Source organism: Microtus ochrogaster, chromosome 5 (assembly GCF_000317375.1).
Source record: "Microtus ochrogaster isolate Prairie Vole_2 chromosome 5, MicOch1.0, whole genome shotgun sequence".
Classification (NCBI taxonomy): Eukaryota; Metazoa; Chordata; class Mammalia; order Rodentia; family Cricetidae; genus Microtus; species Microtus ochrogaster.
The window spans coordinates 22,546,648-22,572,708 of record NC_022012.1 but is presented as its reverse complement, the minus strand read 5'-3'; the positions used below and the strand labels follow the sequence as shown (position 1 = coordinate 22,572,708).

The 26,061-nt window shown below is 42.8% G+C and overlaps 1 protein-coding gene across 11 annotated transcripts in view; it reads right to left on the bottom strand.

Moving 5' to 3' along the window:
- Opcml (opioid binding protein/cell adhesion molecule like) overlaps window positions 1–26,061 on the bottom strand; it is a 1,135,312-nt gene that overhangs the window by 515,513 nt on the left and 593,738 nt on the right. For 7 of the 11 annotated variants that reach the window (XM_026779031.1, XM_026779034.1, XM_026779035.1 and 4 more), the window contains exon 1: window positions 21,348–22,012. In XM_026779031.1, coding sequence (XP_026634832.1) covers window positions 21,348–21,514 — 167 coding nt within the window. In that variant the 5' untranslated portion in view covers window positions 21,515–22,012. The other 4 variants (XM_026779033.1, XM_026779040.1, XM_026779038.1 and 1 more) reach the window with 2 other exon arrangements.

The window sequence follows — 26,061 nt, the reverse complement described above, 5'->3', positions numbered from 1 at the left end:
CATCTAGGGGTTTCACTTTCTCATCCGAGCCAGGGACTCCACACTGCCTAGATGGGGGAAACCCTGGAGAATATTTTCCAAAGAGCAAATGAGGTACCCTCAAGTCCTTACTGACTACTTCAGACATTGTAGTATGACGATCTGATGCCTGGAACTGCTGAGGCCATCTTGTAGCCATAAAAATCAATGATCGCGGCAGTTTAGTGGATGGAAACCAACCATGAGAATGCCCTTGCTAGCATCTTTATTAAGTGAGGCTATAAATATTGCCATTACTGTTGCTATCATTAATGTCGTGTTTTATTCCTTGGTGCTAAATCCTATCTGGTATGTAATGTTTTCCTCCCAAGACAACTTAATTGGACCAGGAGTGGACATGAACTCAACCTGGAACAATCATGCATTCTCTCATGGGAATCTAGAAAAGTGAAGGGAACAGAGTCCATGAGAACCCATGGACTCAAAGATGCAGGAGAGTTCTCTTCTACTCTGAACACAGAAAGCTAAGGGAAAATGAAACACAAGTGGAGGAAAATAAGAGTAGGGAGCTCTGGGACAATGTGGACAGAATCAGGGGACAGAGTGGCAGCCTGTGTTTTTAAAAGCCAATAGTGTCTACTCCCCTTGACTTCCACAGTCTTGACAATATAACCATTTTGTCCATTAATAAAGCTGAGAGCTGGAAGGTGGTGGCACATGCCTTTAATGCCAGCACTCAGGAGGCAGAGACAGGTAGATCTCTGTGAGTTCGTGGCCAGTCTGGTCTATAAGAGCTAGTTCCAGGACAGGAACCAAAGTTACAGAAAAACACCGTCTCAAAACAAACTAACAAACAAACAAAAGCTGGGGAAAATTTTGTAAATCTTAACAAGAAGTATAGGACAGGTTTCGGTTGCATCAGAATCCAGTTCATAGATGTGCGCCTCAGCATCCTTGATCCTTCATGCCAGAGGAAGCTTGGGACAGAAATTTGTCTTCTACAAAATCTTTTTGGGTCATTATAGTGCCCACCCACAGTCTGAAATATGGACCTATGAAGATAAAGGTGACTGAGGACGATGAAGAAAGACTGACAGAGGAATCAGCATTAAATGGGGACCTGAAAAACAGGCAAGACCCATATACGCAGACAGAACCTGGGAAGTCAGTTTTAGGAAAAGAAGCAAATTTCAGATCGCTACACAGATGGAAATTATGTACATTTGGTACTGCTCCCATCTTTGCTGTGGCTTCAAATGTATAAATGTCTCCTGGTGCCTACTTTCGCAGTTGGGCAGATGAGGACAACAGGTGGGGCAGATCTGCCTTTTGTTGGGGAGGCACTGCTTGCACGCAGGGCACCGCAAGAGCTCTTCAGCCAGCTAAACTGGAATCCTATTTCTTTATGAAGAAATCGCATACACTTAGAGAAGGGAAAGCATGTGTGCATGCATGCGTATGTGCACGTGTGTATGTTTGTGTGTGTGTGTGTGTGTGTGTGTGTGTGTGTGTGTGTGTGTGTGTGTGTTTGAGGGGTAGGATTAGCAATGAAGAAACATCTTCATCCTCCCTAGAGGTATAGCGTGAGATAAGCATGTGAGTTTTTATAAGACAGAGCAGAGTCACGTGGTCATAACTGGCCTGAGCTAACCAAAGCTGCTTGAGGCTTGATCCCTGACCCTACTCTCTACAGAGCTTCTTTTAACTTTCAAGGTAGCCAAGTTTATTGAAGACAAATCCCTTCAATTTCTTTTTTTTTCCAAGCTGCTCTTTGTCAAGCTTGGTGTTTCTTATCTTCCAACACATTAAGCATCTCACCCCACTCTCACTTGCCTTGCACGGTTTCTAGAGAGATGCCCCGCAGAATCCTTACCCCGGCTCTTCTGTAATAAGGTAACTTTTCCCACCTAGCTTTTTTCAAAAGTTTTCTTCTTGATAAGAAACCTGAACATTTTCAGTTCGGATGTAACATGCTTAGACAATTAATTATTTTTTAAAATTATCCCACCTAGGGTTCATAGACTTTTACGAAACTGTGGTATGTTGTTTTATATTAATCTTGAGATTTTTCAGTCATAGTTATTATAGTCATGTCTTCTATTATTTTTTATGTGTGTGTTTTTTTTTGGAGGGGGGCAGAGGGGACATGGTTTCTCAGTATAGCCTTGGCTGTTCTGGAACTTGCTCTGTAAACTAGGCTGGCCTCGAACTCACAGAAATCCACCTGCCTCTGCCTCCCAAGTGCTGGGATAAAGCTGTGTACCACTACTGCCCTGTATTTCTTCTATTCTTCTTTCCTTTGTTTCTGATAATCTCATCATATGTGTATTTTTTGCAATGGCCTCACAATTTCTAGATTTTCTGGATATTGTCTTTTTGTTTCTCTTTGACTTTCAGTTTGGAAATTTTCTATCAATATATTTTCAACCTTCTTAATTCTTTTCTCAGCTATGTTTAGTCCCAAAATGAGTCCATGAAAGATGTGTGTCATTTCTATAGGAATTTTCTTAATTCTAGCATTTCCCTTTATTCTTGCTAGAATTTCCCTCCCTCTGCTTATGTCAGCCATCTGTTCGTGCATGTGGTCCATGTTTTTAGCATATTAATCATGGTTATTTTAAATCCTCAGTCTGATAATTCTAATAATATCTCTGCTACATTTGAGGATTTTTTCCCCTGATAGTTACCCTGTTTCAAGCTTTGGCTTTTTGTCTTTTCAGCCACAGGGCCTGGAATTGAATACTTTCACTTCCTTCATGGGTCAGGGTCTAGTAAAAATTATTTCCTTTGAGGAAAGGTGTTTATTAAGAAAATGAGAATCCACTGAGTATATTTCTAAGCAGCTCCCTGTACTTTTTGACTTCCCTATATATACCCTAAAACATTTGTGGAGTCCTAGAAATAAAATTCACAGACGTGCATGGCCCCCCCAAATGCATCCTCTGAAGTTCTTATGTCAAGTTCATCTTTGGTCAGTGGTTTCAAGAGTCCTGGAAGGGCCGGATGTCAGCAAAAACGACTACATCATCATAAACCATGACTGTTTGTATTTTCCAGTCTTCATGATCATGGCTTGTCTGGTCATCTCAATTCTCTGATGCATTCAAATACATTTCTTACTTTTAGAATGTAGAAACTTGTTTTCAATGTTCAATATAAAAAGTAAAAATTGTAAAAAAAAAAAAGTGTGGTGTTTTCAACTACTCTTGTTCCATTTCTTCTATAACAGAGTGAAACTTGGTAAAAACAGCATCCTAGCTCTCTGTCCTCAGTAGTTGTTTAGGGCAAGAGATTTCTGCCAGAAGAATATAAAAGTACTTCAAGCTCATGGGGGATCCTTTGAGAAAGTAGAACATTTGAAAGTAGCACTCACCCTACATTGTATGACTGGATAAAGCCACACACACAACAGCCTAGCAACAACATAGCCTCAAACTCTCCACACAGGTCTGCTTAGCTCAGGTCTTTTTGCTTGGAAGCATTCTACAAAGATGTGAAGATTTAGTTAACTTACAACTGTCCAATTTTTAGCAGCACACAAAGAAACAGGAAAATATGGCTAATTCTAAGAACCAAGAAAATCTCCAGAAATGCCACAAAGACATAACTTGTAAACAGAGTTGAAACATCTATTAAATACCTGTGTTGAACATTCTTATGGAGCTGTAAACAGCTAGAGGTGGGAAGAATCTATAGGCAAAGAACAAGCTAGAAAGGCCGGATGTCCCGAGTTCAGATCATTAGAACCCACATGAATGCTGGACAGAGTAACGCAGGTGACTGTGTGCCTAGCGTACTCCTACCCAGAGCTGAGAGATGAAGACAGGAGGGTTGGACTTTCAGCAGCCTGTGGGCCAGGTATTCTGGCATATACAATAAGGAACAAGACAGAGACCCTGCCCTGGAAAGTGAGGGCTCACAACTGAGGCCGTCTCCTGACTTCACCAACTGTGCACAGCCTGGGTTGTGCCTGCACTCACGCACGCAGGAACATACACACAGAGGCACAGACACAATGACGAAAATATGTAAACATGTTTACAATTTCAACAAAGATGTCAACATTTTTAAACTACCATTGAAGATAAATTTTGGATCTGAAACGAAGGTAATGACAATGGAAATTCACTAGGGATATTCAACAGGAGACTTGTGGGGGTGGAATGAGCAACGCGGAAAGTGCTCATTACAAACTGCTATGAGAAACAGGTAAAAGGGGAAAAGTGGGAAAAAGAAAAACGTGGCAAGGAGGAACGTCGGAGGAAAAAAAATCTAATCTTAAGAGATTTGCAAAACATCATCAAGTCAACCAATATATTCAAATCAAGAGTTCCAAAATGGGAAGACATTTTAGAAAGAGGAGTTTATTTGAAGATACAGCCGTCAAATGTCCCAAATTCGAAGGAAGAAATGCATGCATAAGTATAAGAATTTTACTGAACTCAACTTAGGGTGAACCCAAATATAACTCCACGGAGATCCATTATGATTCATCTGTCAAAACTGAAGACGAAGTGAGAATCCTGAAAGCGATAAGAGACAAACTCACGAGGTGCAAGGGAACCAAAGTAAGAATCTCTGTGTGTTTTCCAGTAGAGGAATTGCAACCTAGCAGTCTCGCAGTTTGTATTTAAGGTGCTGAAAGCAAGTAGAAAAACAAACTGCCAATCAAAAGTTCTACATCCTGTTTAAACACCCTTCAAAACTGAGAAAGGAATTAAGTCGCTTTCACATAAGTAAAGCTGTGGAGACATTATCACTAAAACTTTCCTCCGAGAAATGTTGAAAGGAGCTTCTTGAATGAAAGTACAAAGAAGCTGGAACACAAACCAAGAGATTCAACATTATCTGGCAAACGAACAGATGAAAAGAAAACCTATTACTGTGATTTTGTTGCATGACTTCATTTTAAAATTTTTGTAGGATTTCATAAAACTTGTTAGTGAAAAAATTGCAAATAAAAATATCTCACACCAAAATTAACCAGGCCCAAATGTACAGCTCAATGAAGATCTTCTATAGGGTTACAAGAGCCATTAGGAATGTAAGCTGGGAGCTTCACATTGGATTTTGTACTTTCATTATCACATAGATTTGTATGTATTGATCTACCATCAAACCCAAAAAAATTCATGAAAGCGTCTGGATTTGAAAAAAGAATTAGAATTATAAGTTCTTTTATAACTCATGTCCATTATTTGAATTCAGTTCTTACTAGGATTTGAAAAGCAAAATTAAGGCTTGGCTGGATGATCTGCAAGCACTCAGGAAACTGAGGCAGGAGGATCCTGAGTTTGAGGCAGCCTGTGCTACCAAGGATGGCCTTATCTCAAAATAAAGGCAAAACTATAAAAAGATATTATTTCATTTAATAATTGCATAATACATACTACTTTATAGCAATATAAATGTGGATCTAATGTTTTTACGGTAGTATCTCTTTAAAATAAATTGTCTCAAATTGAAGATATTGAATTGAGTCATTATTTAAACTATGAGATCATACCACAAAAGAAGTATCTATAGATCACTAATAAGCAGAAATGAGAAAAAACAAATATACATTTCAAGCAAAACCAGTTCAACACAAACACACATAAAAAAAAGCCATAAGGGAGGAAGTGAGTCTGAGGAAATTATAGGTAATAATAAAACTATATAATAATATATATAGTATATTATTATATATAATCTCCTTATCATTTGTTTAAATATAAATAGAATATATACTCCATTCAAAGGACACAGAGTGGCAGAATGGATATAATAATAACAACAACAACAGGACCTAATTGTATGCTGTCAACAAGTGTGATGCCTGGGATTTAAATCCATACACATCAAAAGGAAATAGGTAGAACCATTTCTATGTCACTTAAACTAGAGACCAGAGAAAGTTAAGTTACTATCACACAAACTAGACTCTCATAAGAGATAAGTATATTACAAAATGGTGAAGGATTGATTTCCCAAGAAAATACAACTATGGACATGCATATAACAAACAGCACAGCATCAAATCAAATCAAATAACTTTGATAGAATGAAAGGAAGGCATAGTGCTGACATTGTGCCAATAGTAATATTGGAAACACCAATAACCCACTTTCTATAGTGGAACAAATTGAAAAGAAAAAAGAATAAATAAGAGTGTGAGTATCATTTTAGATGAACTATATCAAACACACCTAGAAAACATTCCATAAGTGAAGGCAGGTTATACATTTTCCCCAATAGAAAGTAGAACATTTGTCATGATACAACATATATACATCCTAAACATGAAACTTGACAAACTTAGGAAGAGTGAAATGACACAAAGTATTTTCTGAACAGAATGCATTGGGACTAGAAATCGATAGCAGAACAAGGAAAGCTGGAATGCACAAGTTGGTGCAAATTAAAGGAACACCTTTACACACGAAGCAGAGAGAAACAGAGATTTTCAAAACAAAGTATCTGAAAAAAATCAAAACAAAAGCACAGGATACACACAGGTATATGGGCTACACAAAACCAATGTGAAGTCAGAGTTCTAAACACATTTATAGTTGTGAACACATATGGCAGAAAAAGTTTACTGATCAGGGCTAACTTTAAACATGTAAGGTTCCAGAAGGAGAGAATAACCCAGACCCAACACTAGAAGAAGGTCCTAAATAGAAACAAGTGAGACTCAAGGTAAACAAAATGGATACCAGAAAAAATGGAAGAAAATAAAACCACAATTACATTGTTGACCAAACCAAAGTTCATTCTTTGAAAAGTTAACCCAACGGGCCAAATCTTCCGCTAGACTGACTGAGAAATGAATGAAGATTCAACGAAGAAATATTACAAGTGGAAAAGAGGCCGTGGCAGCATTGCAAATAATTTTATGGAAACCAAAACGATTACTCATAGTAGTTTGAACAAATGGAAGCCTGTAAATAGATGACCTTGACTAAACAGGGAAATTCTTAGAAGGAATTCAGCCTTTTCAGAACGAATCGTGAGGAAATAGCATATCTGAACAGATTTGTAACTAGTCCCTTAAAAGAAAAAACATCTCAGCCAACAGTGCAGGGGAAGTGGATATCCATACGCAGAAGTATACAGCTGAGCCCTCCCCTTATCCCACACACAGAAATCAGCTCAGATATGAGAGCTGTGGAGGTACAACTACAAAAAGAGAACAGGAGGGAGACTAATTGTGCTGGATGTGGTAGATGCCCAAAAACACAGGCAAAAACAAAACCAAAAAAAAAAAAGCATAAACTAGACAGTTCATTTGATGCTGGAAAACTGAAAAACTTATCCAATGCTGGGACCAACCCAAGGCTTGTACATGCCAATATGTCAGGGAAGAGCTCTGATCTTTAGTGTAAGCCTCACCTCCAAACTTGAAACTTTGATGTATCAAACAACACTATGTACAAGTAAAGGGCAAGGCATGGACTGGGAAGAATTAGCTGCATATCAATTACCTGACAAAGGGTTTACTGTGTAGAATGTGTGAAAACTACAACGCAACAACAAGGAAAAGAATTATTAAAAAGTGAACCATGCACTTGAATAGACATTTCTTCAGAGAAGATCTATAAATAGCCAGAAAACATTCCAATACCATCCATTATTAGTGAAATGTAAATCAAAATTACAATAAGATGCTAATTTATACTCATTAAATTTAGTATTGCAAAATAATGAGTAAAACCAGAAAATACCAAGTGTTGGAAAGTATTGACAAAGTAAGAGCCTCTTACCTTCTTAGTAGACACATTAAATACTTCACCACTGTGGAAATAGTGGCATAATTTTTCAAATCTTAGTTAGAAAAACTCCATGAGATGCATCACTTGGGAATGCATAGAAAACATCAAAAGAAAGGACTCAAAAGTATTTGTACAACCATGTTATGACACAGTCATATTATTGAATGCAACCTAAATGCCCATCAGAGGATGAATAGATAATCAAATGTTTCACAAGAAATACAATGACTGAGTGTTACAAAGAAATCTGATCTGTACATGCTATAGCAGGAGTGGACTTTAAAGACATGGGACTAAACCAAGAAGTCAGTCACAAAATGGCATGTGATATTATATGATTCCATTGTCTCATATACAAAGGATAATCAAAATGATACACATAGAAGACAGTGATTTCCAGGGACTGGAATAAGAATAATGGTGGCCTTTGGTTCACTGGACATAGGTGAAGGGAGCCCTGGGGATTGGTGGTGGTATATGAATGAACTTGATGTCACTGAAATAAACATGTAAACTAGAAAAGTGATAAATACCATAACATATTTTGTCACACAAAAAGAGGCATGTAGACTTAAGAGATGGCTTTTTGGTTAAAAACAATTGCTGTTCTTGCAGAAGACCTGGGTATAGTTCCCAGCACCCACATGGCAGCTCACAACTGTCTGTAACTCCAGTTCCAAGGGATCCAATACCCTCTTCCAGCCTTCATGGGTACTACATGTGTATAATACACATCAACACATTGAGGCCAAACACTCATACACATTAAATAAAATTTTAAAAATCTAAAAGTAAGTTTTTAATGAGGCACAGAGGGTTTTTGGGGGGGGGGGTGTAACAAAAATTGTCAACCAGCATTGCAGAAGTGAAGATATTCCAAAAACACACCATGTCTCTCAATCTAGCTATCAAACCACTGAAACAATGGAGCCAAAAAAAAAAAAAATGGAAATTTTTCCAGGAATCTTATTATGCAAGGAAAGGCTCCAGCCAGAGGGGGAGCATGTCTCTTGGAAAGAGATTTCACCCAGTTCTAAGAACTTCTCACAGCACCTTACAAGATGAGCCTGAAGTCCAGACAATGATGGGTTAATGACGGGTGGGACCACACCTTGCCCAGGATCTTAAGAGGAAAAAAAAAGTCCTTTGTTCTACATTTAACCATCTGTCTCACTTTAGGACACCAAAGCAGACTTGAGAGACTTTCTGCATCTTTGTCCTTTTTTGAAATGCGGCCACATTGAATACATTTCCCTTTTCTGCTTTCTCCTATTGCTCTGATTCTTTATATTAATTTATTGAGGATGCGTGGCTGGATCCAACTTGGGGCACAGGTTGAGACCCCAAGTTTGACAATAGCATGTGAAATGGTATTTACTAACGTGGTTGAATATATGTGCTCTGGTTAGCTAATGTGAACACTTAATATGGGTACATTACACTTCAATCAAATGCTTCTGTTCTCTGTTCCTTCTCTTTCATTTCTTCCCTATTTTCTGATCTATGAGCTCTGTATGCTACCACCAATGTGCTCACTAGGTACGAATATTTATGGAAGAAAATCAGCTTTTAAATGTCTGCTTTTTCTACCTTGGTGCTTGGCATGCTGTGGACACTAAATAAATGCCATTGTTTGAGTTGAATTCGATATGGCTAGTGTTCCATATTTTAAGTTCTATATCCTCAATTCATATAATCACAGAGCAAACATATTTGAGGAATAATTGTAAATGTAGTGACTTTATTTGTGCCCTTTTTCCCTTGGCATCATTCCCTAAACACGATAGCATAGCAGCTATTTGCATTGTGTGAGGAATTATGAGTAATTTAGAGACAATTTAAACTATACAGGGAGATGTGCGTAGGTTACATGGAAGTACTGCACCGTTTATGAAATCCACAGATTTTTCCAGTCTGCATAAGAGCCAGTCTTCCTAAATAAAGAAGGATGGTTGTGTCTTTAAATTTTTAAAGCTGTTGTTCATTGTGAGCTTGCTACAATTTCAGATGTTAGGCTCTTTACAAATTCAAGGCCATCGTCTCTCTCTCAATAACCCAGTGAAGTGGATATATAGTCCCTGTTTTTTTTTTTCTAATCAGGAAATTGAGGTTTAGAGAAATTGAGTCACTTGTCCAACCACATACAGCCATTACTGAACGAGCAGAGCTAGGATTTGAATGAGTCTTTCGACTGTAGAGCTGATGTTCTTAACCTCTTGATAGAGGTTATACTTTATCTTGCATTTCGCTAAGCACCCATTGACTTGCCGATTGTAAAACAGAGCATATAATCAAGAGCATTCTATAAACTGTTCCCACTGCACAGGTGCAGAGCACACGGGCTGCTGAGACAGGCAGGGATGTCACCGTGGGGCTTGTTACAAAGGCAGCTGCATTCAGATGGCCAAGGGAATGTGTACGAAATCCCTTCATCTCAGACGCCCTCTGAGATTTTTCACTTTGGCCTTCTGATCCCCCATGTGTGCAGACAGACTTCCAGCACGGGGGAGGGGGGCAGGGAGGGCTAGCGTTTTGGGAGGAAAGTTTTTTAATAGTGAGGCAGCAGGCATACCTCTCTAGCAGCTCCTCAAACTCTCCTGCCAGTGGCTTGAAGAACTGTGAAATTCACAGACACTGCAATTGTAACAAGCAGGAGGAAACAGGACAAGTTAAATACCAGCTATGTAGGGAGAGATCATTATCTCAACTAGAATTCAAATGCCAGAAACTCTGCTTGTAACTTCAATGACTTCCCAATTCAAAATAGGTGAGAATATCTCCATTAGAAAGGTTCTCAGGGATATGGGGATGTCTGTGTGCCGCAGGTGTGCTTAGGTGCCTGTGTGAAGGACAAGGAACCGAAAGGGACAGAAAGGAGAAGTATTCGATTTTTAAAACAATCAGGACACCAACTATGCATTAGTATTGTATTGGAAACTGAGGACACAAAGAGAAATAGAGGATAATAATATCTTCAACCTAGGGTATGGGAGAAGCACCTAGGAAGGGGAACATCTGATTATTTTGTTTCTATTTTTATTTTGAGACAGCTTCCCATATATTACAGATGGGCCTCAAACTCACTATGTAAGCTGATGATCTTGAACTTCAGATCTGTTTGTTTCTATATCCCGAGTTCTAGGATTATGGGCACCACTATATCTGGTGTATATGGTACAGGTGATCAAAGGTGGGCTTTATGCATGCCAAGCAAACATTCTACTAACTGCGCTGCATCCTCAGCCCAAGAGGACTATCTTTACAGACAGGATAACAAGCAACTTTGAGAACTGTAATCCCTTGCACATACAGAGGATGCCTAATAGTCAGTATCTCAGTGGAAGTAAAGCCACCGTAATATAATACCTGGTGGGCTCAATTTCCTGAGTATGCAGATAATGACTCCATTTTGCCCACCTGGGAAGCTCCAAATAGCCGAAGAGTGAGCAAGAAGGTTCATGTCAGGATGTCATCCCTGGGTGGTGTGTGTAGACAAGAGGAAGAGAAGCCATACTACTGAGGATGAACTGTTGGCCTGAGGGGGGAGAGAGCAAATAGGAACTTGAAGGCCTTCCACTTCCCATGAAGTGGTCTGCACAATGAACACTTAGGTGAACATGCTCAAGGAGATCTTTGGAAAGCATCTAAACCCTGTGAGGGGCGAGAAAAGGATCAAGGGAAATGGTCCCTCAGAGAAGGGATTCTGGAAGGACAAAGCTGGGTGACAGAGAAGGATCCAACCTAAATTAGTTAAACATTGATTAGGAGTCATGGCAAGAAAGGGATTATACTAACAGTGGGGCAGCAGGGAGATAGTGGGGTTCAAAAGGGCTGAAGCCTAAATCTCTCTGTGGAGTGTCTTTGCCTCTGCCGGTGCCTGCACAAACTGGATCCTGTATATATGTATCTCCATGGCCCCAAGAGTCAGGCAGCAACTGATTCTTATCTGGCCCCTTTCTTTCTTCCTTTGGTTTTTCTATCATTTTTCTGTAACTCTATCTTAGGTCCCTCATCCATCCTTACAGCTGCCTTCATCCTTTCTCTTTCTTTACATCTTAGCTGATTCCAACAAAGAAAATATCGTTTGCTCTCCTGTGTCTTTCCATTATGTTCATTTCTGCCTTTCAATTCCCATTTCTTGTGTTAAATTTTATTTTATTTTCAATTCCACTTAATGTGTCGGGAGGGTTTGTGGGTTTGTGTGCATGAGAGTGTGGGCGCCCACAGAGGCCAAGAGAAGGCATCAGACACCCTGGAGTAGCCACGAGCTGCCCCACATGGGCGTTTGCCATTGAATTCTGGTCCTCTAGAGTTGCTCTTCATCACTGACCCTCTCGATTATATCTCTTGTCTCCCCTACTTTGTTAATATTTATCAGCTATCACTAATCACCACAGACGCTTCATGACAAATCTATGCCTGGATCAACAGACAAACTACATTTCAGCTCTGTATCTTGAAGTTAAATCTGGATCAGTAGAGAAAATATTCAAACTCCCAAACGCTTTAAATGTATTCCGCAATATCTTTGAGAATTTGTTTCCATGTTCTCTCTTCTTCATTGTACCTACCTCTCTTCTACATTGGCACTAACAAAAAAAATGGAAAATTATTGTATTGGTTTTTTTCATCTTTACCATAGTTGCTTCTACAAAAACATTACTTCATATTATTCTTCACCACTAGCATACAGTTTTGAGGTAATTATGAGTTAAAATATATTTGGGGATTTAGCTGGAAGACTTAACAACCCCTTTTAACATTCTTTGTTCCTATAATGTATTGGAAACCTGGTTAATCGAGACACCATAAATCTTCAGATCCACTGAAAATGTTTAATATTCAAAACCAATTTTTTTTAAAAAAAACTATATTGATCAGTACTTTTATGGGAAAAGCCAGGTCAAGTCATTCTGCATCTCTTTAATTTAAGGAAAATGTATCATTTCCAGGGAAGAGGAGGCTAAAATGGGTCACAAATTTTCTCTAGGGTATGAATCAGTGGCAAGGTGCAGAGAGGCCCTGTGGCTGTCTTCACAGCTTTAATGGTTTAAACTAAAATGTGAATATAAAAATGGAAGGAAGAATATGGAATGGCATGTACTTTAGGACTTAAAGAAATTACCTCTCTTGAGCCTGTATTTTTGGATCACTCAGTTCCTCCCAGTTTTCACAGGTTGGTTCTTGCCAATGAAGTGGCCTGCTACTTTGTTTTAGTTTGCAAGTCTTTTGAGGTACTTCATACTCTGTGTTAGGTCACACTACAGAATAGTCCATGTAGAGCAGGTTCGAAGCCAAGGGTTTCCTCTGACAGCATGGTTGACCCACCGATGGTTACCCTTCTGTTCAGTGTTGGAACCATTTCCAGCTACAGAAGGAATGTTGACATCTACATGAATGTCGATGAGGAATTTAAATATCAGGAATCACAGGAGACCCTCCCAATCAGACAGAAGACAGGTAAAGCCCCTAGCTCAATGCAGATCGCCTGACCTTCTGCCCAATGAGTCTAAGAAAGAGAGGAAATTCTTTTTTTTTTTGTCTGTATTTTCAGGAAAACTCCTCAAGTCTCTGGATCTGGGTGGAAAAGGTATACTGACTGAGAAGCAACAGAAAGGCCTTTCCGAAGCAAATCTGGTCTCTGTCCTATAAAGAAGTACATGGCCAGGTCCTGAGATAACCTTCTGTGCCAAGAAACTGAGGCAGGATCCAGGCAGAACAAGTGGTGAGCAGCATAGAGCATAAGGAGGAGGAGGAGTATAACATGGGTGGTAGGGAGGCTGAAAGGGGAAACAATGGGAGAAAGGTTTAGATATGGAGAGAGAAGAGAGTGCAGAGGAGGAGAAGGGTCTGGAAAGGCATAAAAACACTGAAGAAGTCTGGAAAGGCCATATGGGAACCTACTATTTTGTAAACTACTATATCTGTCTACAAATGACCTTCCACGTGGGACAGTGCTCCTCCCTGGCCATAGGGCCGCCAAACAAAAAGCCCAGAGCCAGGTGTGGGATACCTGCTCTTGAGTGGTTGATCAGGAGTGTTCCAAGGACTCCCCCAAATAATACGGGCTATTGCTATGGCTCTCAGTTGCTCACCACAGTGTGATGGGAAGACCCTGTTGCTGAAGACACCACACACTTGGGTCACCGGACAGGGAGAACCCAAGTTGGTACCAACCATGTTGATAGCTTCCTCTCTGCCACCTAGCTTTAATAGTACTGGGGTAGAGTGCTATGTAGGCCGATGGGAGGGGGGCAATCATCAATATTCTTTCCCTGTTATTAACCCTGTGAACTACACTAATGACCTGTGAGGGTACAGTAGTGATACGGGTATTTTAGGGTAGCCAATGATTTTTGATTGAATTTAAAGGATGCGCCATAGGAAGAAACATAAGCCTGGTACTGAAAATCTGGTCAAGACCCCATGGTCTCAAACCATGGGAACTTCACAGGTACCAGGGGTAAAACTACTATTATTATTTTGCCAAACACACAGTGTCAAACGATTCTCTACATTCATACTTCTGTAAATGTTTCTCCAGTCCTCAGCAGAGGCATCTGTGTATGTGCTGGACAGTAGTTGATGCAGACTCTCATGGCGGATGAAAGCTGAGAATAAGCGTTCCTGGAGTTCTCAACCATTTATTGAGGCATCTCTGTCATTCCCCCTCCCCTAAGACTCAGGGACCACCATGAGTGAGAGAGAAGAAAGACACTGATGGCCAGGGTTAGAGAGGGCCAGAGTAAAACTGTGTCTTCTGTGCACGACAGGACTCCTGCCCTCATGAGCTCATGGCATCTCTGGATACTCACAAGAACCACACAGGACCAGTCCCATAATTAGGAAGAGGGTCACAAATCGCACCCTAACTGAGGAGCTATGGACAGTTGATGGCTTCTGGGGGAAGGACAGTAAGTTTTCCTTAAGGGCGTATCTCATGGTCAATCTGTGGATGTCCCTACACCCAAACTGGATTGGTGGGTTAGTAACAAAAAGGAAAGGGAGACAGGCCATGGTGTACACCTTTAATCTCAGCACTCAGGAGGCAAAGGCAAGTGGATCTCTGTAAGTTAAATGCTGGCTTGGTCTACAGTGTGAGCTCCAGAACAGCCAATGCAAGAGAAACCCTGCCCCAAAAAGAAAAAAAAAAGAAAGGAAGGAAGAAAATGAGACATGAAGTTGGGAAGTACTGGGACAATGGGAAAAGGGACTAAGAATAGTTAGTGAGGGTGAATCTATTCATTTTATGGAATCTCAAAAAAATTAATAAAACGGTCTATATTTTTTGATGTCTAATAGGGTATGCACAGGAGTAACTGGGAGAGAGGACAAGACTGCAGATGGGCCAAGATGCAAAGGATAACTAACATAGACTCTACTCAAGGCTTAATTTAATTACATGCATCAGCAAAGGGATCGTCCTGAACCAAGAACAAAGAATAAACAAATACAAAGCACCGTGTGTGTGTAGCCGTAATATATATATCAAGATTAATGCTTCATCTCTAACTTAATAGGTAATGCAAATCATTGCTGATGTCTTAATGTCTTAGACTAATTCCCTTCTTTCATTTCATGATTGGGAAGTCAGCTTCCTATTAGTAATAAGCAATTTGAAAAATCATTACTGGGAAGGTCAACTAAAGCTGACTTGACTCTTCCCTTCTACAGTGTCTCACCACCAGATCTCATCAGATCCACAGCACACTACGTCGCCTTTGCTGCTGCCCACATGGTGAACACTGGAAGAAGGCCAAGGTCAGAGTCCGTTACTAGAAGCCAAAAGAAAGGCAAGTACAGGCAGAGCTAAACTGGACCCTACAGCCAAATCTTCTGAAAGAGGCCAGATAAGTAGTTAAGGAGCCTAGATGACAGTGGCTGAGTTTTCCACACTGTTCAGGAAGCCATGAGTCCACATATTTAGTGCTTTCCAACACCTTCATCCATCTCTGACTTTGGAGTACATTTATTTATGTAGTATGTGGGAGAGAGATCCCTTCATCAGGTAGGGCTGTCAGACTGTCACATATGTAGTCCAGCCCTGCTCTTCCAGGCCAGGGCAGCCTTGTAACATGGTCCAACCCTAGGTGCACCTGGTCCCACAGCAGGGCCACTAACACCTTTGTCCTGATTATCTGCTGTGACTCTCTGCAGAGGCCCAACCGCCTTCTTTCCAGATGTATTCTCCAGCAGCTAGAACAGTCTTCCGAACCCGGCTGCCTGTTGTTGTCTTGCTCTGGGGGATAGTAAAGACTTCTGCGGGGTTTCAGATCATATTGAAACACCAGTGGATATACCTGTGTCCTCTGGCGAGTGATTTGATTGGAATCCCAAATCCCTCAGGTTCCCAAGATCTCCGAGCATTGCCCTTGAGTGTTCTACAGCCACATTGTTCAGATATGAGATGGGAAGAAGACTTTAAAGAGGTGGGGCCCGCTAAGATGGATTATAGCCCTGCACTGCGCTTGCTCTTTTAATCCTTGGTACTCACCATGCATCTGTACAGAACAAATACAACAGGCGCTCCACCATAGCACAGCCTGTAAGCAACCACCCAGGAAGACATCACACGTCCACAGTGCATGTCTGTTAAGGCAGAGGTCTGCAGCAAGTGTTACTGGGAGTCAACTGAGGGCAGTTCTTGACCACATGCAGAAGGCAGGAAGCTGAGCAGAAGCGAAAGGAGACTAATGAGTTGTGTGTGTGTGGGTGGGTGGAGGAGGAGGTGGTAGACAAGATAAAACAGGATTAAGCTGAGAATGCCATCAATTGTTACCAAGCAGTCCCATTTAGTCTCAGTAGCAACTAGCACATGTAATCAGCCTTCCATATCTGTGGGTTCGACATTCATAGATTCAACATCCATAGATAGAATAGACTAAAAATAAATCAAGTGTGTCTATACTAAACATGTTCTTGTCATTATTTGCTATGCAACACAAGGTAACAACAATTATTTACACAGCGTATACTTTTTTTTAGATAAGTAATTCAGAGATGGTTTAAGAACATGGGAGGGTGTGCACCAAGGATACATATGACTTTAATGTTAACAGAACAGCTCGGCACACTTTTTCTCATCTAATGTTGTAGACAGGCAGAAATTGTTCCTTATGTACATGAACTGAGCACAATAAAAGAGTCAGTGTGAGATAGTGTAAGAGTCCATCAGAGGTACACATGACCTGAGCTCTTCTCTTTCTGGAGCACTGGTATAGCTATGAGACATGTACGTGTCATGGGAGAGATGTTTCCGTGTAAGGGAAGGATCCTGGAACATAGACTTGCTCAGATATTATAAGACAAAAAGCCTGTGGGATAGTAGTTCTCAGTTCTGGCTTACTCGAGAAATACTGGAAGAGACTTTTAAATGCCTGTATTCATGGCCACCTCCAAAGATGTCGCTTCCCTTAGTCTCAGAGATTAACATTTGAATTTTATATTTTAGTTCATGCTGAGGGTGAAAGTAGGGGCTCATCCATGCTTCATCCTACCTCCAAGGGCACATTTTCAAAAGTTTCTCAAGTGCCTTCCCAACAGAAGTTCAGGTTATCACCACCATGAAGGAGCTTCCTTCTGGGACCATCCCAGCTGGAAGGTCTTTTCATGTCCTCAGCTTCCCAGATCAAGAGAACTACCTCACACTGACATAACCCCTAACTTTGGAACCTTCAACATTAACTCACACGGGTTTCATGCATGGTTTGAAAGACCAAATAGCTGTCCTAATGCATGCAAAAGAGCAAGCTGCTGACATTGGTTGCACAACACAGAAAGCACCCTGCTCCACACCAGTGCACTGTCCTTGGGAGTTCCACTGTCCCAGATGCTTTGGCGAAATTCCTCGGCCCAAATTATTCCCTGGCAGTAGTTAAGCCTCACGTGCTTGTTCTGAATGGATTACCTCAGGACTCCAAATGAAAGTGCAGGGTAGTTAAGAAAAGAGCCATTAAGCATCAATACCAGATCAGTAAGCCTGGCTCAGCAATGCATTACTCTACTATGAAAAAGCAAGCAAGCAAACAACAACAACAAAACATACCACTGTGTTGGCTTTTCCGGCTGCTTGGTACAGATTACCACAAGCACAACTACTTATCTATGGCATCCCTCAAAATATCCATGTGAACAGGGCAACAAAAACGCACAGAGGAACTAAAGAAAATCGAGAGGTGCCTGTGGTCCATGAAGAAGGTCTGGCTGGCTGATGGCTGCTGCTGAGATGGATTAATTGATGCCAACCGACCATGCCCAGATGCTGGGCACCCATCTGAAGATGGGCATCGATTCAGACACAGGACTCCTAGATACTTGTCATATCTAATCTAACGAAAAGGCACCGAACATTTTTAACCCAACAGCACATAATTGTAATGAAATGATTCCAGCCAAGAGGGCCCATTTGTAATAATGAATTCAAATCAGATTCATAGAAGCTATAATTCAACCATAGAGAATAGCACCTTCATTTTCCATATCATCTCTCTTCCAAAAAGGCAAAATAACTCAATATTAAAATAATTATTTTTACTTTTCAAGCGGCCCCATGAAGTAGTACAGGGACGATGATATTGTCTCACTTGTATCAAATGAGCTTCCATCTATTCTGAAAACTTTAGTGTCTTCTTTGACACATCATTTCTGAAAGTCTCTCCATACAACCAAAGGCCTGTCACAACAAAACTGATCTCTCACAGGAAGCAACCATCTTGTGAGCTGGGGAACTTGTCACAGGAAAAATCTGAGGGTCTACCTAGGCTTCTGGATTTCTCTGCTCCTTGTCTAACATTGTTCAAGAATTAAGAACAGACTGGAGGTCATGTGAACTGGGGCAATCATCTTGGAGAGGGTTTTCTAATGCTGATAGGTGTGGATATCATTTAATTCCTTGATACATACTGAACACTAAAGTCCTAAGTAATAAATCCATGAACTCTTTTGAGGAGACTTAAAAGTTACTTTACATAGAGCTATAAGTCTGTGGAGAGAGCTCGGGATCAAAACTTTTTCCTAGCATGCATAAGGCCATGAGCTTGATTTCTTGAGATGGCAAAAAATAAAAAAAATTAATTATAATTTTTAAAAAGCAAAAATACTACCAAATAACACATGATAGATTTCTCCAAGGCCAAGGCAGTGGGTTCTCACTTACTGGGAACAGGGCCTCTCTGTCAAACAACTGAGGACCAAGCTTTACTGCTAAGGGAACACAGCTGCTGGCTCACAGAGCAGATTGGAAGGGAAAGGAGAGTCACATAAACCGCATAGGGCATTCGGTTATTTTATGAAATGCTGGGATAGTAACAAAGACAATAAACTTGGTTTAACATAGAGAATGATAAGAATTAATGCCAAGGGGAAGAAGTGAAGCATCATGAGTGACAAACAGGAAGAGGGTGTCAGGGAGGCTCCCTATAAAAAGAGAGCAATGAAAGAGAAGACTCCATGAGGGAGAAAGTGAAGAAGGTGCCTGGATGGCAGGACGTGGCCGTGGGGATAGGTTTGTCTATACCTATACCAAAGGAAAAGGCATGAGAGAGAAGAGAGGCCAAATCCGCCCTGGAAACATGCTTACTTTTAAAACCCAGCTACAGCAACAGTCAGGTAACCAGCAGCAGTCGGAGTTGAACATGTAAGTTGTCATTTCCCATAAAGCATGAAAAGCGACTATTCAGCTTTTCCTGTTTTATTCCCTTTCCCATTACCAGACCCAGCTGTTAAACATTAGAATTGAAGATCACGAAAACAGGCCAGCAGCTAATAAAAAAAGAAAAAAAGAAAAAAAAAAGAAAAGAAAAAAGAAAAAGAAAAAGGTAGATGGATGTGAGCCCTCTGCTGGTAGAACTATCTTATTGCATCCCAGAAGGCAAAACTCGAGTTTCTAAGTTTCTGGTTTAGTTTTTAGCGGCAAGAGTAGATTTTGTAAATTTATTGGTGACATCCCCTCCTGTTGATGGAACTCTTTGCCTCCAACAAAGGAAGAGGAAGAGGTGTATAGCAGCATCCAAACCCTGTCCCACTACTACTGTGTGTCCACATTTCCTGGGTACGTACGTACGTACATACATACATACATACATACATACATACATACATTGTTGGTACCTTTGAACTACAAGTCCCCTGAAAATGTGTATTCCTATAAATCATACCTCAAACAGCAGACTTGGAACCTTTCTGGATGCAACAAATTAAGGATAAACCACTCTCATCTGCTACAAGCTAAGGGATGCCCACAGGGCCAGAAGCACTTGGGACTCATACTGTCTGTAAGGGACATCTCTGTTCTGCTTCCCAGTACTGTGCAAGCCCAGAAGATAGGGGATTGGGGCCTTGCACTAGCTGAAAAGAAGCTTCACCTAAGAACCACACAAAGTCGAAAGGATCCAAGTTTAACCCCGGGGTTCACGTTAGGAGCAACAATGTCTCAGAGGCTTTTGTTCCTTCTTCAGAAAGAGGCTTAGCCTATGCTGGGAGGGCTTCATGAGGAAAAGCACAGGCAACAGGAAGAAGGGTACCCCACCCTCAATCTCTCCTTGCAGAAGCCAGGCATTCTGACTGCAGAATCTGGGTCAGGATGCTTTATTTTCACCGTAACCATCAAAGTCATAGGCAGGGCAAATGCATTGGCCCTGTGTACACTGTGAGACGTAGTTAAGCTGGGACGTCCCCGAATCTGTCTCCTAGGACCAGGACTGCCTCATTAAAGGGATAAAAGATGATATCTGCTGAGCTGGTGGAAAGTGGTGGCTGCATTTTTATTAAAGTCTCTGCTGCAGCAGGCCCAGTCCCCAAAGGTTCATATTCCAAGCATCTCCACCCCTCTGCCTGGAGCATGGAAGTGATTCTCTGTAACTCATTAAGCTAAAACAAAAAGCTTCCCCATTGTGCTTCCCACACAGGAATGATGTCGCTGTATAAACGTTCCGTGTTTCCTCTTCTTGGCCCCAGCACACAAAAACACAAAGGCCTCGTAATTTACATCAGAGCCCAAGTGCACAGCATGGGCTTAGTTTGAGTGACTGTGTCTTCAGCAGACTTATAAAAGGTCGTGGCCTGGCACGGGAGATCTAGAGCTTTGAATTGTGAGGTTACACACCTCACCCCAACATTGCCCCCCCTCCACACACACACACACACACACACACACACACACACACACACACACAAAACACATACTTCTGCCAAAGACAGCTGGCTATGCTGATGGCACTCCTATGCCATCACATCCTCCTTGCCTGGAAGAAAGAAATCCAAGGGTATTTAGTTAACCACGCACTGTGTACGTGCCAGTGCCGTCAAGTCTCATCCGGGTGTCCACACAGTTGCGAATATTGCTATGCCATGACCCCATGAATACATGGAGCTCCAAGTGTAGACTTCAACATTCCCTGTAAGACTAAAGACCAAAAGAGGACCAAATGACAGAGCCATCCAAGAAAAATGGTATCAGCAAGCACACGACGCAGGTGGCCACTTCTTGGGCCTGCAAAAGGCCTCTCACGTGCTCCAGTGCCCCTCTTTGAAGCCGTCTTTACTCTCTTTCTCACCTCCCTCCTCCTGAAGCCATGTGCAATGGGTTCAATCCCCAGATGAAGGAAGGCTCCCTACCTGAGGGTGGCGCTCTCCCCCTGCCGGACCGTCACGTTGTCCATAGCTTTGGGGAAGGTGGCATCTCCGCTGCGCACCGGCACTCCTGTGGGTACAAGGAACAGCAGCCTGAGAGACACGACCACGAGGCACTTCCAGGGCAGGAAGAGGTACCCACAGACCCCCATCCTTGTCAGTCACAACTTCCCCGAACTCCCGCAGCAGCACGGTCCTTGTCCCCTGCCCTCTCAAAACAGCCGGAAGTGTTGTGGGGCGAAAGCAAAGAGAGGGAGAGAGAGCAAGCCAAGAGCTGGGAGCCGGAGACGGAGAGGCTGAGTCCAGGCTCTCCGGAGCCTAATAATTCTTCCTCGGCTCCAGCCTCAGCTTTCCAGCCTAGCAGAACCAGATGCCCCCTCCTGCATCCAAAAAAAGAGCTTTCTCGAGGCTCCCTGGGGCGGAGGGAGCCCGCGGGGAGGGAGAGCACGAAAGAAGGAGCAGGGACGAAGGTCACAGATTGTGCGTTCTCTGCCTCTCTCGGTGAAGCTACTTTAAGATTCAGTTGGGCGCGTTCTGCAGAGGTCTGGCATCAAAAGTTTATAACCCAAAGAAGGCAAGTGTCTCTGACAGAAAGGAGATGTCATAAAAAGCTCCTGCTTCAAGGAGAGGAGAAAATGTTTTATTAGATCACACACATGTATGGATAGAGTTAGAAAACAGCTCCAAGTCTCGCATCTGGACCCCAAGGCGACAAAAAGTTGCACACGGAGACCCGCATCCAGCTAGCCCGGATCCTCCGCTCTGAGGCTGTCTTCCCCGAATCCTGGTGGGCGACTCCCGCCTGCCCGGCCCTCGCCAGCCTGCGAAGCGCCGCGGCGAAGGCTCTGGGCGCGGGGAGCTGAGCGGACTGCGGCCCCCGCCTCCTCCGGGGACGCTGCACGGGACGCGGGGACGCGCGGACGCCACGCTCAGCGGCCGCCCCCGGCCTCCGCGCCGCCTTCCTCCGGGGAGCAGCCCCTACGCGCGCGGGCCGTGCTCGCCAGGGTTGTCATGGCAGCAGCTGCATCCCTGACCGCCACTTTCTCCCGGTGTCGACTCGGAGGGAGCCGGCTAGCAGGCGGCACGGACTGCACGAACATCCCCGCGAGTGCGGGGCACGGGCGCCCACCTTAACCCCCGCCGCGCCGGGACCCTGAGGGAATGTTCCTGGCGCCTCAAGGGGCTCCACTCTCTCCTCGTACAAGAGCAAGCTGAGGAAATGCAGAGTCCCTCTCGCTGCCTCCCCTGATATGGGTGGAGAGATAGAGGGGAGGGCTGGAGAAAGAGTTCTGGGGAAGGCAGCAAATTGAAAACTGACATTAGCACCTTCCTTTCGCGATGCCATGCAGAAGTTGTCAGACCCCGCCCTGGAGAACTGAACTGCCTTTGCCACTCCTGCAAGCTGAGCCTATTTGAATGCCCACCAGTCTGCATCTCTCAGTCCAGGCTTTAGTACTAAGGGCACAGCTTTCCTGGGCCTATGCAAAAAGCTGGAATAAGCTTCCTGCTCTGATGGCCTACCTAGAAACACTTAAAGCCTATCCCTTCCTTGTCTGTCTCCCTGGCTGGCAACTCTGAATTTCTTCTCGCAAGGCAACATGTAAAATAGTCCCCATTATCCGTGCATCTTATTGTAGTGAAAAGGAAGAGCTGGGAAAATCACGTGGTGATCCTAAAAAGTAGTGGGACTGATCTTCACAAAAATCCATCTATGGCTTTATGATCGCAGGAGAGACACCGTAATAGTATCAGGAGGGGACTCCAGGATACAGTGTTCTTAGAGGCCAATCTCCCTGTTGCTCCGGGCTCAGATCCATCTCCTTCAGTCTAAACCCAAGAGCGCCAGCTTTCCTTGGGCCTGCCATTATTCTTCCTGTTGCTCTGCCTGGCAGAAGCCTCCCCTCGCTGCGTAGCTCTCACGCCTGTATCCTAATTTAATGGTTGCTATGTGCATCTGCTCTACTGTATTTTTTTCTCGAAGCCTTTTGTTAAATTAGGCAGGGCTCCGAACAATTCAAAAATAAATATTAAGCTCTTCGTGTTTATTACTTTAGTTGCTGAAGGATACAAAGGCATCCTACCTGCTCTCATTTCCAAGGGACTGAGCAAAAATGAAGACTGCCCAGTTCCACTTGTAAAAACGCTTAGCTCACATACACTTTTTAGCCTTAAATTTTTTAATTAGAACATCTTACCTGGGACAGAGTACTTATCACTAGTTATATCAGCTGTGGTCTAAACCATATCGGGAGAAGAGGTGTTACACAGCCAGGAGTTTTCTGTGCAGCCATAATCCTCTGGGCCCTGTGGTGCTTGAATCTGGGATGAAGCGCTGGAAAGGCTCTCCTACCAGTAGTACCCCATATAGGGCTGACAGTGTGGTCCTGTGCTTAGGACTTCTTCAGTCACAGCTGTGCCTTGAATGTGGGCGAGGATGCAGAGGAGCCTGGTCAGGAGGCAGCTCTGAGGTTATCCCAGCTGCCCAGTGGTAGAGCGCTCAGATCTTCACAAACAGCTGCTAGTCTCATTTCTCATCAGAGAGTGAGGGCGGGGCCATTGTTGCACTAACTCTGGAAAGGTGGCTTGAGACAGGAAGAGTTCTTGGAGACTTTGAGGAAAGTTCACAGGATTCCAGATGGAAATCACTGAGGCCAGGACAGAGCAGACACGGTGATAAGCTGAAGTTAGGGTAAACGTCCCCAGTAATGCACACTGAGGCTGGTGCTTGGGAAGGAACAAGCCAAGAAAGCTCCCATTTACCTTGATAGTTTTTTTTTAGTAAAGGCATCTGAGGACCCAAAGAACACAGGACTGGGTCTTTACTGACTTGTTACAGGGTTTCTAGCTTAGTCTCGCTGACAGAATACATGATCTGCACCCACAGACTTGTGAGTCGTGGAAGGAACTGCAAAGGTCTTGTCTTTAGTCTGTCAATCTATAGCACTGGGGTTGGGGGCAATGGTCCATTTATTTGTAAGACATTGCTATGGACTTGTAGAGTGTAAGGCTAAATGCATACATTAAATGGGAAGAAGAAGCCGAGTTGAGGTTTACAATGAACATGATTAATTTTTGCCAGGACTGTTTTGTGAGAAGCTTTGGCCAATGACAATGATAGGCCCCTTAGTACACATTCTTAGATACATATATTTATGTGTAAAGATAAATTATCATCATGATTGGAAGACTGGCTTTGATGTTGTGTTCAAATACTGAGTCCACACATCTCCATCTCTGCAACTCACACCAAATAATACCAATTTCATCCGAAGGGTAGTGAGCAAGAATGTGCTAAGTGTTTCCAGGACTGGTAAAGCACACTGGCTCTGTATGGAAGAGTTTATTATTAGAGTCCCCAAGAGAAGGCCACATCATCCCAGCATCATCCCCAGGGTTGTTCTGGATATAGAGAAAGTAAGAAAAAAGTTTGCTGAGAGGCTTTATTATGGTTTCCATGGGAGGGACTGGGCAAGGAAAGATGGGGAAACTGGCATGCTTAGGAGCGGATTCTATCTTGATAGACTGTGTGGGTGAGATCAAGGCATCCTGAGCTTGGCCCTGGTGTAGAGTAAGAAATGGTGCCATGTTCTGTGAGTATCAGACAAAAAAAAAGTGGTTCTTCTATCCAGGAATAAGGAAGGAGGTCTTAGGAGAGTCAGTATCTCTAGGAATAGCAAGGTTTGATTTAATACATGTGTGGAGGAGATTTTGTTTTAACTCTGGATGCAGTTAATGCTGGGCAGACTGGGAACCATCATCAACATACCGTGTGGTGCTCTAGTATAAAGCCTATTGTCATGGAATAGCTGTGAGGTGGACAGCTGTGAAAGGTGTGAGGGGAACAACATGAAGGCGGCTGTACAAAGCAGAGCTTCAATTCACCGACACAAGTTTTGCTACTGATGACAATGTGTAACAGAAACACAATAGATCCAGCTTCCAGGGACTGCAGTCGGCACCAGGCAAGGAGATCACTGGCTACCTGGAGAGAAATTGTTCTGAACGACTGGAGAAGAGGAATTGCAGCAAAGGGGAGTTTGAGAGAAAGGAGGAGAAGAGAAGCAGAAAAGAAGAAAGACTGTGACGAGTCTTGGTCGCTTCCAGATAAGGACTCCAGTGACAGGTGGCAACTCGAACCAGCAGGTGGTATCCGCAGCCTACAGATGGAATGGTCCAGAGAAGCTGGGAAGGAGCAAGAATCGTCCTAGAAGAAAAGGTTCTCACAGCCTGGTGATGTTGCTTAAACTGGATGGAATGAGAGGGTGAGGTGGCGTACCCACTGTTTTCCTACATAGGTGTAAACCGTGCAGGGTGGTAGCGGCGGCGTCCTGGGGAAAAGCAACGCAGTGGAAGTACATCCTTGACTCTTTCCACAGAAAGGACAACCAGTCAACACAAACGTGGGTGAAGAGTGTTTGTCAGGCGCCTTCTGCTCAGAACCTAAGCAAGACCTGATTGCTTATACTTAAAGGCATCCGTGCCCTGCTTTAGCTGCTACATTCCTGTGTGCATGTGTGCGTGCATATGTGCGTGTGCGTGTGTGTATGTTTATAAAGTGGTATAACAGGCTGTGCAAACTGCCTCTCATCCTTGATGAATCCCACAGCAGGAGATAACCAAGGCAAATGGAAAACAGATTACTTTTAAAAATAACAAAAGCCCTTAACTCTGGAGGAAGTATATAGGATTATAATTCAAT